The 16,145-nt window shown below is 51.5% G+C and overlaps 2 protein-coding genes across 3 annotated transcripts in view; one reads left to right on the forward strand and one right to left on the reverse strand.

The window, feature by feature from the left end:
• The window catches only part of CCDC92 (coiled-coil domain containing 92), a 35,068-nt gene extending 29,994 nt beyond the window's left edge, over positions 1-5,074 (forward strand). For both annotated transcript variants that reach the window (XM_017889778.1, XM_017889780.1), the window contains one exon: positions 3,658-5,074. In XM_017889778.1, the coding sequence (XP_017745267.1) occupies positions 3,658-4,427 (770 nt within the window). In that variant the 3' untranslated portion in view covers positions 4,428-5,074. The remainder of the gene's footprint in view (positions 1-3,657) is intronic.
• Positions 5,075-5,752: 678 nt separating this feature from the next.
• The window catches only part of DNAH10 (dynein axonemal heavy chain 10), a 189,967-nt gene continuing 179,574 nt past the window's right edge, over positions 5,753-16,145 (reverse strand). The window contains 11 exon segments of the mRNA XM_017888965.1: positions 5,753-6,138; positions 6,691-6,836; positions 7,932-8,112; positions 9,339-9,506; positions 9,600-9,811; positions 9,976-10,107; positions 10,891-11,062; positions 11,698-11,793; positions 11,974-12,183; positions 12,864-13,064; positions 14,625-14,808. Coding sequence (XP_017744454.1) covers positions 5,992-6,138; positions 6,691-6,836; positions 7,932-8,112; positions 9,339-9,506; positions 9,600-9,811; positions 9,976-10,107; positions 10,891-11,062; positions 11,698-11,793; positions 11,974-12,183; positions 12,864-13,064; positions 14,625-14,808 — 1,849 coding nt within the window. The 3' untranslated portion in view covers positions 5,753-5,991.

The following is a 16,145-nucleotide window of genomic DNA, read 5'->3' on the forward strand; positions in this document are numbered from 1 at the left end:
TAGCGGATTACCAAGCACTGATTTTTTTCCATTTGCATTGCTCATATTACAGCCTCCTGACTGTGCCTCTCAGGAGCCCAGATGTCTTTTTGTCTGTGTGTGGTAGGGAAGGCGCCATGGGCTTCTTGGGGTGGTGGAACAGGAGCCTGTCCTCAGAAGTCTCCCTGCGGAGGGACACCAGGGACCTCCCCCGAAGCCCTGGGACCGGGAGCTGGGCCTCTGGGAATGCAGAGGAACAGGGTTTCAACCTGACATTGGGGACCTCCAGCGTCCACACCTGCCACCACTGAAGCCTTGGGAAAGGAGCTACCCGTGTCACGGAAGCCAGGGCGTCCTCGCTCCCTGTCCCCTCCTGGCCCAGGCTAATCTGAAGAAGCACACTTTTGCCCTGTGGCCTCTCCAGTCAAGGTTCTCAGCCCCAGGTCCCAAGGCCGCCCGCCTGCCCACCCACCTGATGTAGTGCTCCCAGCAGCAGCAGGGTCCTCACAGCAAGGGCTGTGTCTTAGAAGAGGCAGTTTCAGAAGCCTCTCAGGTGGTTCCAGTGGGGGTGTCTCCCCTCCCACTGGTGAAAATTGTTGTTTTACATTAGTGCACCCAAAACTTGCCCAATTCCAAGCAGCTCCGGGACCCAGGGTACAGCATAGACGCTTGGCTTCCCTCCCCTGGGGGCTGTGACCCCAGAAATCTGGGCCGGCCCTGGGAGCGCAGGTTTAGAAGCGCTGCGGTGCCCTAACGCTCGGGCAGGCTCAGCAGTGTGGCGTTTGGAGACCAGCCTCAGTTGCTGTTGTCAGCTCAGTGTGCACCAAGCTTTCATGGGAAGACTGAAATTTCCAGAAAGGGGGTATGTACAGAGGAGGAGGTAGAGTGGAGCTTTCTATAAAGAGCAAGAAATTGGCAAAACAGGAGGTGCTGATTCCCAGGAAGGACAGTCACCGAAGCAGCTCTCCAGAGCTGGGGATGGAGGAGGAGTCGCACCAGCTCCTTCCCATAGGACGGCCCGCTCAAGTCAGGGCCAGCAAACATCAGCCCAGAGCCAAGGCTGCACCCTGGAGGAGAAGGCAGCACAGCTAGATGACTCTCAAGGAAGGATGATAAGGAGAGTGTCTGTCCAGGAAAAGCTTCTCTCAGGATGCTGTGGCCAAAAGAACCAGAGTGATGCTTAGTGAGCCCCAGATTCGGGCCTCTGCTCTGACTCAGAGGGGCTGTGTGGCCTTGGGCAAGTTCTTTGACATCTCTGAACCTGCATCTTCATCTGACAGGTGCCCCACAAATCCAAGTCCGCAGTCTGACTGCCAGGGCCTTCTGCCTTTGTGGGCTGCCCCTCAGGACATGAGAGAAGCCCAGGGAGAGCCTTGTTCCTGAATGTTCCAAACGTCCATCAACCTTTTGCAGCACTGTCTGGGGGAAGAAAATCCCAGGATGGTCACAGCAGGCCGGGGATGTGGTTGAAGGCCTGAGGTTGCAGCCCTTCCTCGGAAGGAGCCCAAGGCCCACTGTCCAACCAAGTGTGGGCTGAAAGCAAAGGCCTTGTGACAGGCATGGGTGGTTGTCCCACAGGCCCTAGGGGAAGGACAGTGGGTACCAGGCCCAGTGCCATGCCCAGGTCAGCATTTCAGGTTGCAGGGGTTCAGCCCAGGTAGCTGGGCTCCTGGGTCTTACAGTGTCTATAGAGTCATATGTGTGTGTCTCTGTCCCTCTCTTTACCTCTGAAACTGTGTTTCAGGATCCATTTTCCTTTTGGCAAAAAAATAAACCTCATGAAAGGTAATACTGCATACATCCTTTTTAGGGATGTCATTTGCTGACATTATACCTGCATATATACACACAGACATGTTTTTTAAAAAGAGAAACTTGCAATGGTTCAACTTAAAAATTTTCAACTGCATGGGGCAATACACATTCAGTACACTCCTCGATTTACCACGGATATGTCCAGAGAAACCCATGGTAAGCTGAAAATACCAAAAACACACTTTTGACTTAACGGTATTTTCAACTTACATTGGATTTTTTGGGACGTGACCCCATGCTAAGTCGAGGAGTGCACATCACCTGCAGTGAGCTTGTAACATGCAAGTGCCCTGCACAAGACCAGTCCAGTCAGCCGTGGGCCCTCAAAAGCTCCGAGTCTGGCTGGCGGGACACGCTGCAGAGCTGCTGCTGGCTCAGGCAGGTGGGAAAATTCAAAGTGGGACAGAAGCCTGGGAAAGACATCCAGTGGCGTCCAGTGCCTAGGCAGGCCCTGGGTGGTGGAGTTGGTACAGGGAAACTGGGTGTGCGTCTGGAGTTAGGTCAAGGATAGAGGGTACAATAGAGACAGAACAAGAGGTGGCGGCTTAGGGAGAGTGATGAAAGCTTTGATTTATGTGGGAGCAGATAACATCCGGGACAGACTGAGGAACTGGAAGGCATCTGGCAGTTTGGGTTTTATTAGGCAGTGAGGAACCATTTTGAACAGAGAACAAGAATACTTAGAGGGGTGACCAAGTTTCCTAAATACAGGAGGGACTGAAAGGAAGATCAGAGAGGAGGTGGGACCAAGGCCGGCTGGAGGAGCAGGGAGGGGGCAGCACTGAGCAGCCGGCAGAAGGGCATAGTCAGGGAGGGGAGGCTGGGGATGGCGACTGCATCCAGTCTCCCTGGGAGAGTCAAGATGCAGGAAGCAGAGCAGCTATCTGGACTTGAGGGTGTGTCTGATGGAGACTCGCTTAGAGAAGTGGTGCTCAGGAGACACTGCATCGGGAGTTGACACTCACTCAAGGTGAGTTACAGACCAGCAAGGAAGAGTCTAGAAAGAACTTCTCAGGGGCCAGGCAAGGAGGATGGCCAGCCGGCCAGCCAGGTTAGGAGGAGCAGGATGACTACCCAGGGTTGAGAGCCAAGGGCGCTGTGTGAGGTGACCAGGGACTGCAGTCACCAGAGGAGCAGGAGAAGGAGGCAGCTGGCATGTGCTGAAGAACTGGGTGAGGACAGGCACCCAGGGACAGCAGAAGGAGGCAGAGGCCCGAAGTGTTAGGGCAGCAGCGAGGGGCCAAGGGCAGCAGCCACAGAGATGAAGCAGCTCACTCTGAGCAGGAAGTGGGAAAGAGTCTTTGTGCATGTGTGGTGCGGGGAGCGGGGCGAGATGTGCGTGTGTGGTGCGGGGAGCGGGGCGAGATGTGCGTGTGTGGTGCGGGGAGCGGGGTGAGAGAGGAGGCCAGCGGCAGAGCAGAGTGACAGCACCACACCTCTTCTCCTCTAAACATCGGAGTTTTAATGCAATAGACATGGAGAATTCTTTGAACATTTGAGTTTCAAAACAGTGCTTTGAATGTAGCAGGCATTTCATAAATGCCATCTGAACAGACAGAAGGATTTGCGGCCAGTTTAATCCTAAGTGTTTGCTGAGGTCTAATACTCTGCAATTGCCTCTTTTAACTTCAGGATCTTTAAGGTTCAGAGACATTCTTTTATGCAGTAAGCCAGAGAACTAAGAGCTGGAAAGGGCCTCTGAGATGCCCTGATCTCCCCACCTCGGGGAGGGGAGGGGTCTTTCCAGGGCCCCCACTGCCTAGACAGGGCCCCCCACCAGACAGGTCTGCCTGCCCTATAGGCCTCACCACTCAGCCTCAGTCTAATGAGTTGTTCACCTACTTCCTCGGCTTATTCTTGTAGGAGATGGGACTTCTAGAAGCAGCGAATTAAAGAAAAGATGTGAAGAGCTGGAAGCCCAACTGAAAGTGAAAGAGAACGAAAATGCTGAGTTGTTGAAAGAACTGGAGCAGAAAAACGCAATGATCACAGTGCTGGAGAACACCATCAAGGAGCGGGAGAAGAAGTACCTGGAGGAGCTGAAGGCCAAGAGTCACAAGCTGACCCTGCTATCTAGCGAGCTGGAGCAGCGGGCCAGCACCATTGCCTACCTGACCTCCCAGCTGCACGCTGCCAAGAAGAAGCTCATGAGCTCCAGTGGGACCTCAGATGCCAGCCCGTCAGGGAGCCCCGTGCTGGCCAGCTACAAGCCAGCACCCCCCAAAGACAAGCTACCTGAAACGCCTCGCCGCCGCATGAAAAAGAGCCTCTCAGCCCCCTTGCACCCGGAATTTGAAGAGGTCTACAGATTCGGGGCAGAGAGCAGGAAACTTCTTTTGCGGGAACCAGTGGATGCTATGCCCGACCCTACCCCATTTCTACTGGCTAGGGAGTCCGCCGAGGTCCACCTCATCAAAGAGAGGCCCCTTGTCATCCCCCCCATCGCCTCTGACCGAAGCAGCGAGCAGCACAGCCCGGCCCGCGAAAAGCCGCACAAGGCCCATGTTGGGGTGGCGCATCGGATCCACCACGCCACCCCGCCGCAGGCCCAGCCCGAGGTGAAGACCCTGGCTGTTGACCAGGTGAATGGAGGCAAGGTGAGGAAGCACTCAGGGACGGACAGAACTGTGTGAAGCCCGCCGGGCCCCACCCCGCGCTGCCCATGCACTGTGAGCACCACTAGGAAATCTCAGCCACACCTTTTCTGTTTAATTCCCATGCATGCCAAACTCTTTTCACACCTACCGACCAGTTCTTCTGCTCCTCTTGCCCTCTTCTTCACACCAAAATATGATTGTGTCCCTGCTGCAGAATATGTATTTCCTAATTGCTGTGGCCAAACGCCTGTGTGCCGAATTGCTTGCTTCTGATCCCGCTCCGTGTAACCTAAGTGCGCTGCGGACAAAGCCCAGGCCACGGCTGCGTCACTCCTGATGTTCACAATGCCACATAGTCACACACCTAATTAATTCTCAAGTCGGAGCAACACATACCAACCTTGACCTTATCCTCAGGCTCCAGGGCAGCCTGGCCGAGCAGCCGCTGCTCCGTCCTGGAGACCCCTGTCACCTCCCAACTTCCTCCTGGAGACCCCGTCGTCACCTGACCAACCTTTCCCAGGGTGGCACCGATCACCGAGCAGCCGTGCGTGTATCTCAAGGAACTAAATAAGATGACGCTACTCCTCATGGCACCACAACCTGAATGTGTGTTCATATTTTTTTTGTTAGTTTTATCCAAAATGTTTAAGATCCCAACAAACTTTATTTTCTAAACCCGCCTTCCTTCTGTTTTGTGTCATTTATTAAACACCTGAAGGAGGGCTAGGAGACTGCAGAAGGGAGAGCAATCCCAGGTCCCAGAAACCACTCCTGCTTCCTCCCTGCCCAGAGCTAGTCCTTAGAATGTGCTGCGCTCCTGAGCTTCTGTGGGAAGCTGCTTTTGCCTCTGATGGTGTCTGCCCACTGTGCTGCCCTTGCTAGCCTCTCCCCTCCCTCATGGAGTGAAGCCATCCCTTGCCTCCAGGTGGCCAGCCAGGGCTCCAGGCCAGCCTCGTCGTGCACAGAGGGAACGGGTGCCCAGTGACCACTGGTCCTGGAGGTTCCATGTCCTCACCTGACCCCACACAGACCCAGGCAGGCTGGGGGTAGAAGCTCATGCAAGAACTAAACACTAAGCTCAACAACCTCACAGTCACTGTAGCAGGTCAGAGCCAAAGAAGCTAGGGCCAGAGAGTTCTGGAAGGGGGAGAAGTGGCTCCAGGTGACTCTGGCCACTTCTGCTGTGTGCCGGACATCATCAGCCCTTCTTGCCAAAAAGGAGCATCTGCTGAAACAGACCTGGATCGTTGAAAACACACCTTTGGAAATGACATTAGGATTCTCACTTGTGCCAATGCTATGTATTTCAGGCACTTTTGCCTAATCAGGTGTTTGAGAAGGAAAAGAAAACACACATCTTAAAATACTCTCCAATATTTACTTTTGATTATATAAATTCCTTTTAAAAGTAGTATTAAAATAAAACCATTCAGGTTAATTTGTATGGAAAGAGATTTAAATGGCTGATTTCAAATGAAAATCAGTGCCAGTCCCCTCTTGCCTCTTGAGAGGCCCCAAGAAATGACAGCAGACCCTATCACTCTTCCCAACCAGCCCGAGGCTCCGAATTCATTAAGCAGTTTTCTTCACCCAAAGGTTAATCAGAATTCAGGGTGAGGCATACTCCTTGCAGCACCCAGTGAGAGATGTGCCTCGTGGTAAAGAGATCAGCTTCAAAAACCAAGCCGACTCCCATTTCGTTCCTTCTCATGGAGGTGGTGTAGACGGGGGTCCGGAAGGTATTCTGCAAGGGAGAGGCAGGTGAGGTGCCCCCATGGAGAGAGGGTGCAGAGGGATAAAGGCAAAGGGGCAGTGTAAGTCTTTGACAGGGGCCCCTGTGCAAGACTGCATCTGAGAACGCACGAGGCTGGGGCTGTGCAGGGCCACCCTCTGCCAGCTTCACGGGGACCTGGCTTCACACTGACACTGGTTAAAAGTGGGCCCAGGCAGAGCAGAAGGCATCTGCTGTCCACACCAGAGGGAACCACCTTATGACTCAGGCAACATCTGCAGCATTTTGCAAGAAGGGAGGGAGTCTCCCCTTGGTTAGTCTTGACCACAGGATCACAACTTGAGCCTGACACCTCTGGAAGGATTGGCATCACACACATGCAGCCGCGCCTTTCCCGGGAAGCGGCTATCCAGAGTTTTTATCACGGCTGCAAGACTCTCCCCAGCCCATAAAGCTTAGGCACCCCTGTCTTTAAAAGCAGGACTATTGGAAACCACCTCAGCCATAACTACAGTCAGAAGAGGAAGGGCTCTAGTGTCAGAGAGGAGGGGCTGGGGCCTTCACCTGCAGCTTGAGGCGATGGGCTTCAATGGGGATAATCTTCAGGATCGGCAGGTCCACAACCAGCACCTTGGGTTTGCTCTTGATAAGACATCCTTTTTCTATATCCCAGTCAGCACCCTCCAGGTACAGTCCTGAGACAAAGCATCCTACGGACACAAGGAAGAGACTGGATACAACCGGAGCATCCACAGCCTGCCATCAGGCACACACAGCGACACACACAAGCTACTGGCTGGCCTCCTCCCCAGCGCCCTGGGGACAGCCCAGGCCCTTCTCCAGCGCTTCTGTCCTGCCCACTTTCCCTCTGTGGAGGAGTGGCTCAGACAGGACACCCCGTGGCCCTCCCCCATGGCCCAGAGAAGTGGGTACGGGGCGGTGGCCTCTCCCCCAGGAATGAGGCACCAAGGTCGACGGACTTAGACCACCCTGGGCCCCCAGGCTAGGAAGATACATGGCACCAGAGTCAGAATGGGCACCATGGCAACCCCGGCTACCCTGTGAGCCGAAGTGGCTGGGGAGCAGGAAGTGGAGGCCTCACAGAGAAAGTGGTCCCCGGGAAGGAGGACCCAGCAGACATACAAAGAGGAGAAGAGAGGAGCCCACGCCTGTGGCCCCAGAGAGAGTGGCAGCCCAGACACCTGCCAGCTCCCCCGCCACTGAGAGCTGGAGAGTCCCTACATCTTTACTATAAGTCCCCACTCCTTAAGCCATCTCAAAAGAGCTTTTGTTCCTTGCAGTTAAATGAACTCTTAAGACAACATGGCCCCAGGGAAACAGCAGTTTCCAGCTCTCGTTTACACAGTCAGTAACCAGTGTCTAAGGGACCTGAAATTATGGCATAATCAAAGAGTTCCAACCAAGTTAGTCCATACTGCTCTGTGGCTCCCATGCCCCTGGCCCCGTCAGAGGTTACAGGAAAGCCACCTGATGGTTTTTGCAAGAGCTAATTCTGCCCTAGGAGCCCACTTCCCATGAGCTAGCAGAGTGAACATGGTTCAGGTCTCCCCTGCCATAGACCCCAGGTCTCAACGGAGAAAGTGGAAGAGAAACTTCTGTATCCACCTTCAGAGGTGTTACGACATGGGCAGTGCACAGACACAGGAAATATTTGCAGCAGGCTGTCTTTCAAACATGGCCTGGCCCATCGAGGCCCACGCTATGCCTATCCCTTTGACTTGGAGGTGGCTCAGGGAGAGAAATCCTAAGTGAGAGGCTGTGGATCCCTGACGAGCTGATGGTACCTTGTCCCGCCCGCTCATTCACTTCATCTGCGTCCTGGAACTTGGTCACTTGTGTGAACAAGGTGGAGCGGTCCAGCGGCCAGCTGTTCTTCCGGCAGGTGGCCTGCACCAGCGCTGTGAGGTAGGACTCAGGGACGTGCAGGCCCGAGAGCCACATCACGCTGGGCTCGCCCTCGGTGACCTGGAGAGAAGAGAGGGCAAGTGCTGGGAGCCTGGGGCTGCCATCCAATGCCAGGTCAAAGCTGGCCTGGAAGTTTATGATAAAAGACGTATTTCACCTGAGTGGCAAAAGATGGCATTGGCACAACTGGCCGCCCATTTGAGAAAAACAATCTGGACTGCCACATTCCAGATAGATCAAAGATTTAGATATAAAAATAAAACCACAAAAGTACTAGGCCACATTTCCAATGAATGCTTTCATATCATGGAGTAGGAAATACAAAGCCCAGGATAACAAAGAAAAGCCTTGTAGGTTTGACTACATAAAAATGTAAAGCTTTTCTGTGGAAAAAATAATGTAAGCAAAGTCAAGACTTATGACAAGCTGGGAGAAATATCTGCAACACAGCAGACCAAGGGCTAATTTCTTTGATTTGCAAGGAGCTCTTAAACATCAGTGAGAAAGATGGAGACCTTACTAAAAATGAAATCCAGATACAAAAAGACAATTCACAGAAAAAGCCAACACAAAATATCTGTAAAGCATGCGAAATACACTCAGGCTCACCATAAAGACATGCAAAGCAAAACAATGAGATCTTATTTTCACCTATCAGGGAGACAGTGATCCAAAATGTTAAGAACACAGTGTTGCAGAGGTGAGGAAAGAAGCACTCTCATAGACTGTGGTTTCAGCCTTTCTAAGAACCATCCAACAAGAGCTATCAAAATTTAAAATGCACACGCTCTTTGATCCAACTCTTCCACTGTCAGAATTTATCCGTGGAATACACCCCTATGCATATTCATAGACATGTGCACCAGAATGTTATTCGTATTAGCAAAAAATATATATATATATATGGTAACCACCTAAATGTAGACAGTTACCATATTTTCAGGATACAGAAGGAAGAGAAAGGATATGGAACATTTGTACAATGGCATACTCTAAAAAAGAACGAGCTTGCTTTCTGTGTACTAATATGGAACAAGTGCCAGATACACGCTTAGATAAAATAATCGGGTATGCATAGTATGCTTCAGAGTCTTCAAAAGAAAAAAGAAAAGGAAAAACGAAAGATACAGATATGCTTGTAAGAATCTCAGACCATTTCCAGAGCATCCAGTAAACTTTAACAGAGGTTACTGCTGGGACATGGAAAGAGGGGCTTGGGAGGTGGTTTGAGGAAGTCTAGGTTGACACTTGAATCGGCAGAGAGGAGGTAGTGACGTGCCTCTTACCCACAACATGTACTGGCTGAACCGCCGCAGGAAGTAGACCATCCAGTTTCCAAGGGACTTTAAGGTGTCAGGAGCAAGCCTTCTCCAGATATTAGGGATATGCCCGATAAAAAGAGACCTGGCCACATCGTCTAACTCATTGCTCATTCCAACTTCTCCAGCTAAGGCCTATTTAGAAATCAAGAGCAATCGGCAACACGCTCTCAGAAACCCAGGCGCCACATACCTAGGCAGTAATCTACACGTGAGAGACAGGCTCACCCTTTGAAGTTCAGCCAGAGACTTGGTCATCCGGACCACAAGCTTGTTGAAGCGTTCCAGCTCCTGCAGGAGCACCACCGAAGTGGGGGAGATTCCTGTTCCAAGGCGCTTCCTCACTTGGTCCAAGTCAAAGACTTTGGGCATCTTGTTTTCTATGTCTTTGGCCACTTGACCAATATAGTCATCGCGGCTGATGCCACTGCTGGATTCTCCTAAAACCAGGACACTTTTCAGAGAAAGCAAGGCATCTATGTGTAGAACTGGAGCCTCCTGAGCCTTCCGGTTCTGGGAAAGTCATCAGCAATGTGGGAGAGCTACAAGAAGCAATCGTAAAACCCCACTCAAACTAATGAAGTCGTCCTGAGTAAGACTTTACCTGTCTGAGGCTGCAGCTCCAGCAGGTGAGCCCACATATCTCGAGCCGCCTGTGTGTAATAGCCAATCTCAGCGTTGGAGTGGAGACCAAACACTTCTGGCGTGTTGGCAAGCGGGAGGGCCTCAATGGCTTCTGCAATCAAGAGAACAATGGAGGTGGCGCTATCTAGCCACCTGTGCTTTCTCAGGGCCCACAGCCTCAAAGTCCTCAGACATGCAAGACTAATTTCTACTGTTTAGAGGGTGATTTTTTTTTTTTTTTTTGAGACAGGGTCTCACTCAGTCACCCAGGCTGGAGTGCACTGACGTGATCATTGATCACTACAGCCTCGACCTCCTGGGCTCAAGCATTTCTCCCATCTCAGCCTCCCAAGTAGCTGGTACTATAGGTGTTCACTACCACACTCAACTAATTTTTTTATTTTTTGTTTTTTGTTTAATTTTTTGTTTTTGTTTTTGTTTTGATTTTTTATTTTTTGTAGAGATGGGATCTTGCTTGGTGGCCCAGGCTGGTCTTGAACTTCTGGGCTCAAGCAATCTGCCCTTCTTGACCTTCCAAAGAAGGGATTACAGGTGCAAGTCACCATGACCGGCCAATGACATTTTTAATGTAAAAATTCTACACTACCACACCCAGTCCAGCTGTATATTCATGTTTTCTGAAAATGGCTCAGTGAGCTTCACTGTGGCCACTCTGCCCTTCCAGGTGGACCCTGATTTATTTAGCATCATTGCAGGATGGGAAATCTGAACTCTATCAGCTCTGCAGCCAGGAATTGTCTGCCAAGCCACCTAACAGGCTTAACAGACCACACCTGACCAGCCACGGAGCCCCACCAGGAGAGGAACCAGTTGAAATGTATGGTCTGCCTTAGAAAAAGCCTCGAAAATCTTTTCATGTCTTGAGAAATCTCACCAACAAATTTCTCCTTTTCATCACCAACAGGGATTTTGTAGTCCACTTCCTTGTTCCGGAAGAAGTGGAATGGCTGGAAAGTATCAAAAATAAAGTCCCCCAGGTACTCATCCATATAGATGGTCAGGATGCGGCGATCAAAGCTGTCGATGGCCCGTCCTCCGTACATGACCTGAAATTAGAGGGCCTGAGAGCCAGCCACGAGCTCAGAACCTACTGTGTGTACCCTGGGGGCCCGGGGCCAGAGGCGCACCCAGGGTCAAGAGACTCCTACAACCTGGCTGCTGCAAGGCTCGAACCTGTTGACTTGCATAACCTTTTGGGCCACTGTTCACACAATTGATCTGTGGCTTTGCTGGCTTCCCAAGGGATAGGGCCCAAAGCAATAAGAAGCCCTCAGAAAGTGTTGGTGGCCCCTGTGCAGCAAGTAAAGTCCCCCAAACACATCAAACAGCCAAAGAAGCCAGCAGCTGCTTCTGTCTTTGGAATTGATGTCACTGCTCGAGCCGTGTACAGACCACCGGGGAAGCTTCCTGTGAGCTCTGTACACAGTGACAGCGGAAGCAAGGGGCTAGAGGCTGCCTAGCCTGGATCCCCAGCCATGGATCCAGCTCAGGGAACCTCTGTGTGAATAGAGCTCACTTAGGACAAATAACAACTGAGTGAGAGCAGAGAGAATGTCACAGAGACCCAAGGGGAACAGGGGCAGAAGAGGCTGGCTCTGAGGGCTCAGAGGAAAATAGGGGCACAAGGCCACAGCTCTGTAGCTCCAGAGGCACCTGCAGAAGGATCCCCGCTCACCCCTACCTCTCCAATTAGGTACTTGAGGCTGCCCCACGGGATCCTCGGGTCCCGTTGCTGGAAGGCTTTCGTTAAGTATGTGTTCAGAATTTCCATGCAGACCTTAAAAGAAGAGAACACACTCAGTTACACTGAAACCCACCAAGCTGTTCACATTCTGATAATTTTCTGAAAAGGCTGCTGGGAATGGCGCAACCCTGCTGTGGTTGAACTCAGAGGAAAGTCGGGGAGGAAGCAGCCGCCTAAGGAAGCCATTTCCAAGAAGCAGCAGCCGCTGTCCACCTGGAAGTCAGATTCATTGAAGTCATAGTACACGTTCCAGCCAATCTTCCCAAACTTTCTTCTCTCCTGCACCACGGCATGAAAGAATGCCAGCACGTAGACCAGCGGCTTGAAGGCAGGGTGCGGGCACTGGTCCAGCATTTCGTGAGAGATCTTGAAGTAAGTTGCCCTCATGTTGAGTTTCAGCCCATTGGGCGGCTCGGTGACAACCTTCAGAAGAGAAGAAAACGCACAGTGATGGAGACCGCAGGCCCACAAGCTTGGAAGAGTGTGCGCAATGCAGGCACTGCGCTTTCCTTCCTCTCTGCAGAGCTGTCTGAGACCTCCAATAGCTAAAGTCTCTTGTCCAGAGCCCAGGCTAAGAAGTTAAAGGACTAGATGTTCTAGCTCTCAGGGTCAAGGATCAAGGGTCTTTGACCTTCCTCTGAACCATGAGATCCTTTACTATAGAATGAAAGTAAAGTCTTCCCTCCACCTCCCCAGAGAGAGAGAGATGGGGAATGACAAAACCTTTCCAAAAGAATTTGCTGGAGAATAAATTAAATGGGGCATGTAAACCACCCAAAACTTCTGCAGTCAGCAATAGAGAACTGCAGGCTATGGGGTGGCGGGGGGGGCATGAACTTTATAAAAAGCAGCCTAGATATTGTTAGGGACACATGCAGAATTGGTAGAGATAGGCCTGGGATTCACAAACACCCACCCAGGACAGCAGCCCCCTCTAAAGAGAGAGAGAGAGAGGGGATGAGAAGGGTTTCAACCGCGAGGTTTCAACTGCAGCCTAAGGTTTATTTCTACACAGACACACACACACCCCGGCCCCACAGCAACACGGTGGTGGTCTGAGAAGCTGGGTGCTGGGCATGTTGGTGTCCATCCTGAAGCCAGACCTTTAGGGACTTCTGCAGAATCCCGATGGGGAAGCCCTTGGTGGGGTCCGTGGTGAGCCATAGGCGGAAGTCTGGGTGGGGCTTGGTGATCCTCTCCAGGGACTTCTCCAGATCTTTCAGCCACTTGACCAGGAGGTGGCAGTTCTGCAGCATCAGCCACTGCCCGCGAGCCACCGCAGTCTCCAGCAGCTGCAGGGCCACCTGCGCCAGGGGAGAGGCAGGAGGAGAGGGGGGAGTTGGCATCCAAACCCAACCCCGTGCTCTCCAGAGACCCACTCCACCCCCACAGAAAGGTGACGGTCAGCTCCAACAGCAGCCAAAAGAAAGCCAAGGATCCAGGAGCTACAGAAGGAGACTTCAAATAAACCATCTTTTAAAAACCCCATGGGCCCCATGGGTGCGCTGAGCTGGTCACACACAGCCTGGAAGATGGGTTAGCATTTTGCACTCATCAGCCTCCCTGGCCCTAGAAACCCCAGCTTCTCCCACAAAGTCGCTCCTGTCCCAAGGACTCCTGAGCAGGGCTGCAACAGACCAGCTAAAGCCTACCAGGAAGTAGGGATTGTCCTGGCCACTGTAAGATCGTCAGGGCCCTAGGCCTGGAAAACAATCACCATGTCCCCTCCCAAATGTAATTCAAGCACAAACAAGCTAAACACCCAAATCAAGCCTTGGTTTCTGAAATGGCTTAAAACACATGAGCGCTGATGTTACAATCGCTTCTTTCAGTGTTGTGGTTGAGAGAGCTGGCCCGCCTTGCTGGTGCCCAGGGCTTGCCTTCTGGGCCATCCAGCATGGGTATGGCCATCCTCATCTCACCCAGGGGCTTTCAGCAGCAGAGGGGCTTACCCAAAGCCTCGCAGTTCATAGCAAAGCCAGGACTGGCAGTCAGCTCCCTCTGACCCCAACACGCATGCCTGCGACCATCACACTTGCTGACGCACAGGCTTTTCCTGCAAGCTTTGTCCCACATTGTACTGAACTTGCGTAGCAAGTTCTAGCAGGGAGCACTGTGATGCAGAGAGGCAAGATCTCAGGAAAGAAAGCTCTCTGGCTCAGAAGGATAGGAGGATTTGCGCCACAGTTCTGTCCTGAATGGTCCTGGGCTCAGCCTCTCTCGACCCACTCCCTTGGCCATGCAACTGGGGCCATCATAATTCTGATCTGCAATGAGGCTGTTCAGGGACTAAGGAAGGTAAGGACTGTGTGTGTAAGGGCTTTGAAGACAGCACAGCCTGGGCACCGTGGCTCATGCCTGTGATCCCACTTTGGAAGGCCGAAGTGGGAGGATCGCTTGAGTCCAGGAGTTCAAGACCAGCCAGGGCAACATGGTGACATATTTGTATTTTTCTCTACAGAAAATACAAAAAACATTAGCCAGTCATGGTGATGCATGCCTGCAGTCCCAGCTGCTACTGGGGAGGCTGAGGCAGGACGATCACTTAACAGTCAGGAGGTCGAGGCTGCAGCGAGCTATGTTCGCACCACTGCACTCCAGCGTGGGTGACAGAGCGAGACCCTGTCTCGAAAAGAAAAAGGAAAAAAAAAGAAAAGCACAGCACCATGATCACAACACAAGGTTGTGAAATCATAACTATTATTGTCATCTACCCAGTGTTTCATTACTGCTTCTTTGCTCGGAAATGCATCCAACTTCTTTGTGGCGTGGCACTCTCAGCTTAAATCCAGGTTAGCTCCTCCTTAGCAGACACCAGGGACCTCCCCTAAATGTAGAGCTTGTTCCTTTCAGCCACAAATTACCTTCTCTTGACCTTGACCCATTGCAAGGAATTTGAGGCGATTTCCTCCAAAACCACTTCGCTCTGCTAATTTCATAAGATCACTGGCAGGGTCAGAGCCAGGACTCAGGATAAACACAATGGGTGAATTTGGAGTGCTCTGCTCAAAAATAGCTTCAAAGCTGATCATTGGGGGCTGCACATACCTGGTGAAAGAAACACAGTCAGAAAACTCTCCCAGGAAGACAGCTTCAGACCAGGGGCTGGTCTGTCTGATCACTGCTGCCTCCAGGGTCCAGAACCTTCTGACCCCTCATCTGGGATAGCTCTTGGCAGTCTTCCGTTTTAGATTCTAGTTTCTATGCATGTCTCCCACCCTGATGGGGAACTCCTGTACCCCCTGCACGCTCAATTCAGTTGGTTTGTGCTGAGCTGTGCACCTCAGCTTGCCCTCCAGGTGGGCGTGCCCATGGCACAAAACCCTGAGGTTCCACAGGTGTGTCCTGAATGGTCCACATCTTGAATTTTGAGTTTTGTGTGTGGGTTTTTTCTTTTTCTTTTTTTTTTAATTGAGAGATACAATCTCACTCTGTTGCCCAGGCTGGAGTACAGTGGTGCTATCATAGCTCACTGCAGCCTCAAACTCTCAGGCTCAAGCCATCCTCCCACCTCAGCTTCCTTAGTAGCTTGACTACAGGTGTGCGCCACCGCAGCTGGCTCATTTTTTTTATTTTTATTTTTTATTTTTTAGAGGCAGTATCTCGCTATGTTGCCCAGGCTGGTCTCGAACTCCTGGCCTCAAGCGATCCTCCCACATCAGCCTCCTGAAGTGCTGGGATTACAGGTATGAGCCACTGCACCTGACCCAGACGTGTGTTTTAAAATTCATTGCCAACACAAAGATACAGGGATATTTCAGGTAAAAATCTGAAGTTCTAGCTTCTTTCAGAGTCAGAGGATCCAGCCACTGTGGGTTCCCAGTGGCACATGGTATCAGTCAGCAGGAGCTAAGGGCAGCTGCCCAGGGACCAGGACTCCACCCAGCCTCATCACTCACTGCCATGGCCTGCTGGCTGCAAGGGCACATCTGAGCTGCAGTCCCACGCTCTCTGCCTGGCTTTGTACCCATGCTAGAGCAACATTGTCCAGTGCGATGGCCATGAGGCACACGTGGTGACTCAGCACTTAAAATGTGGCTGGCCCCAATTGAGATGTGCTGTAAGTGTGAATTCACACAGGATTCTGAAGACTTAATACCAAAAAAAAAGCATGTAAAATGTCTCAATCATGTTCATATTGATTGTACATTTAAATAATTTTAATATATTCATTTAAATAAAATATATTACAATTAATTGCGCTCATTTCTTTTCTAATGGAGCTACTAGAACTTTCGAAACTGCACATGTGGCTCACATTGAATTTCTTGTGATTAGCGCTGTTCTAGAATATTGAAGAATTCTAGAATATTGGCTATGGAATATTGTCCAGACAGGGTGGCGACAGCTGTCTCGGGAGCTGGTCAGCCTCTGCTTTCTTTGGG

This window comes from Rhinopithecus bieti, unplaced genomic scaffold (assembly GCF_001698545.2).
Source record: "Rhinopithecus bieti isolate Rb0 unplaced genomic scaffold, ASM169854v2 scaffold_574, whole genome shotgun sequence".
NCBI lineage: Eukaryota > Metazoa > Chordata > Mammalia > Primates > Cercopithecidae > Rhinopithecus > Rhinopithecus bieti.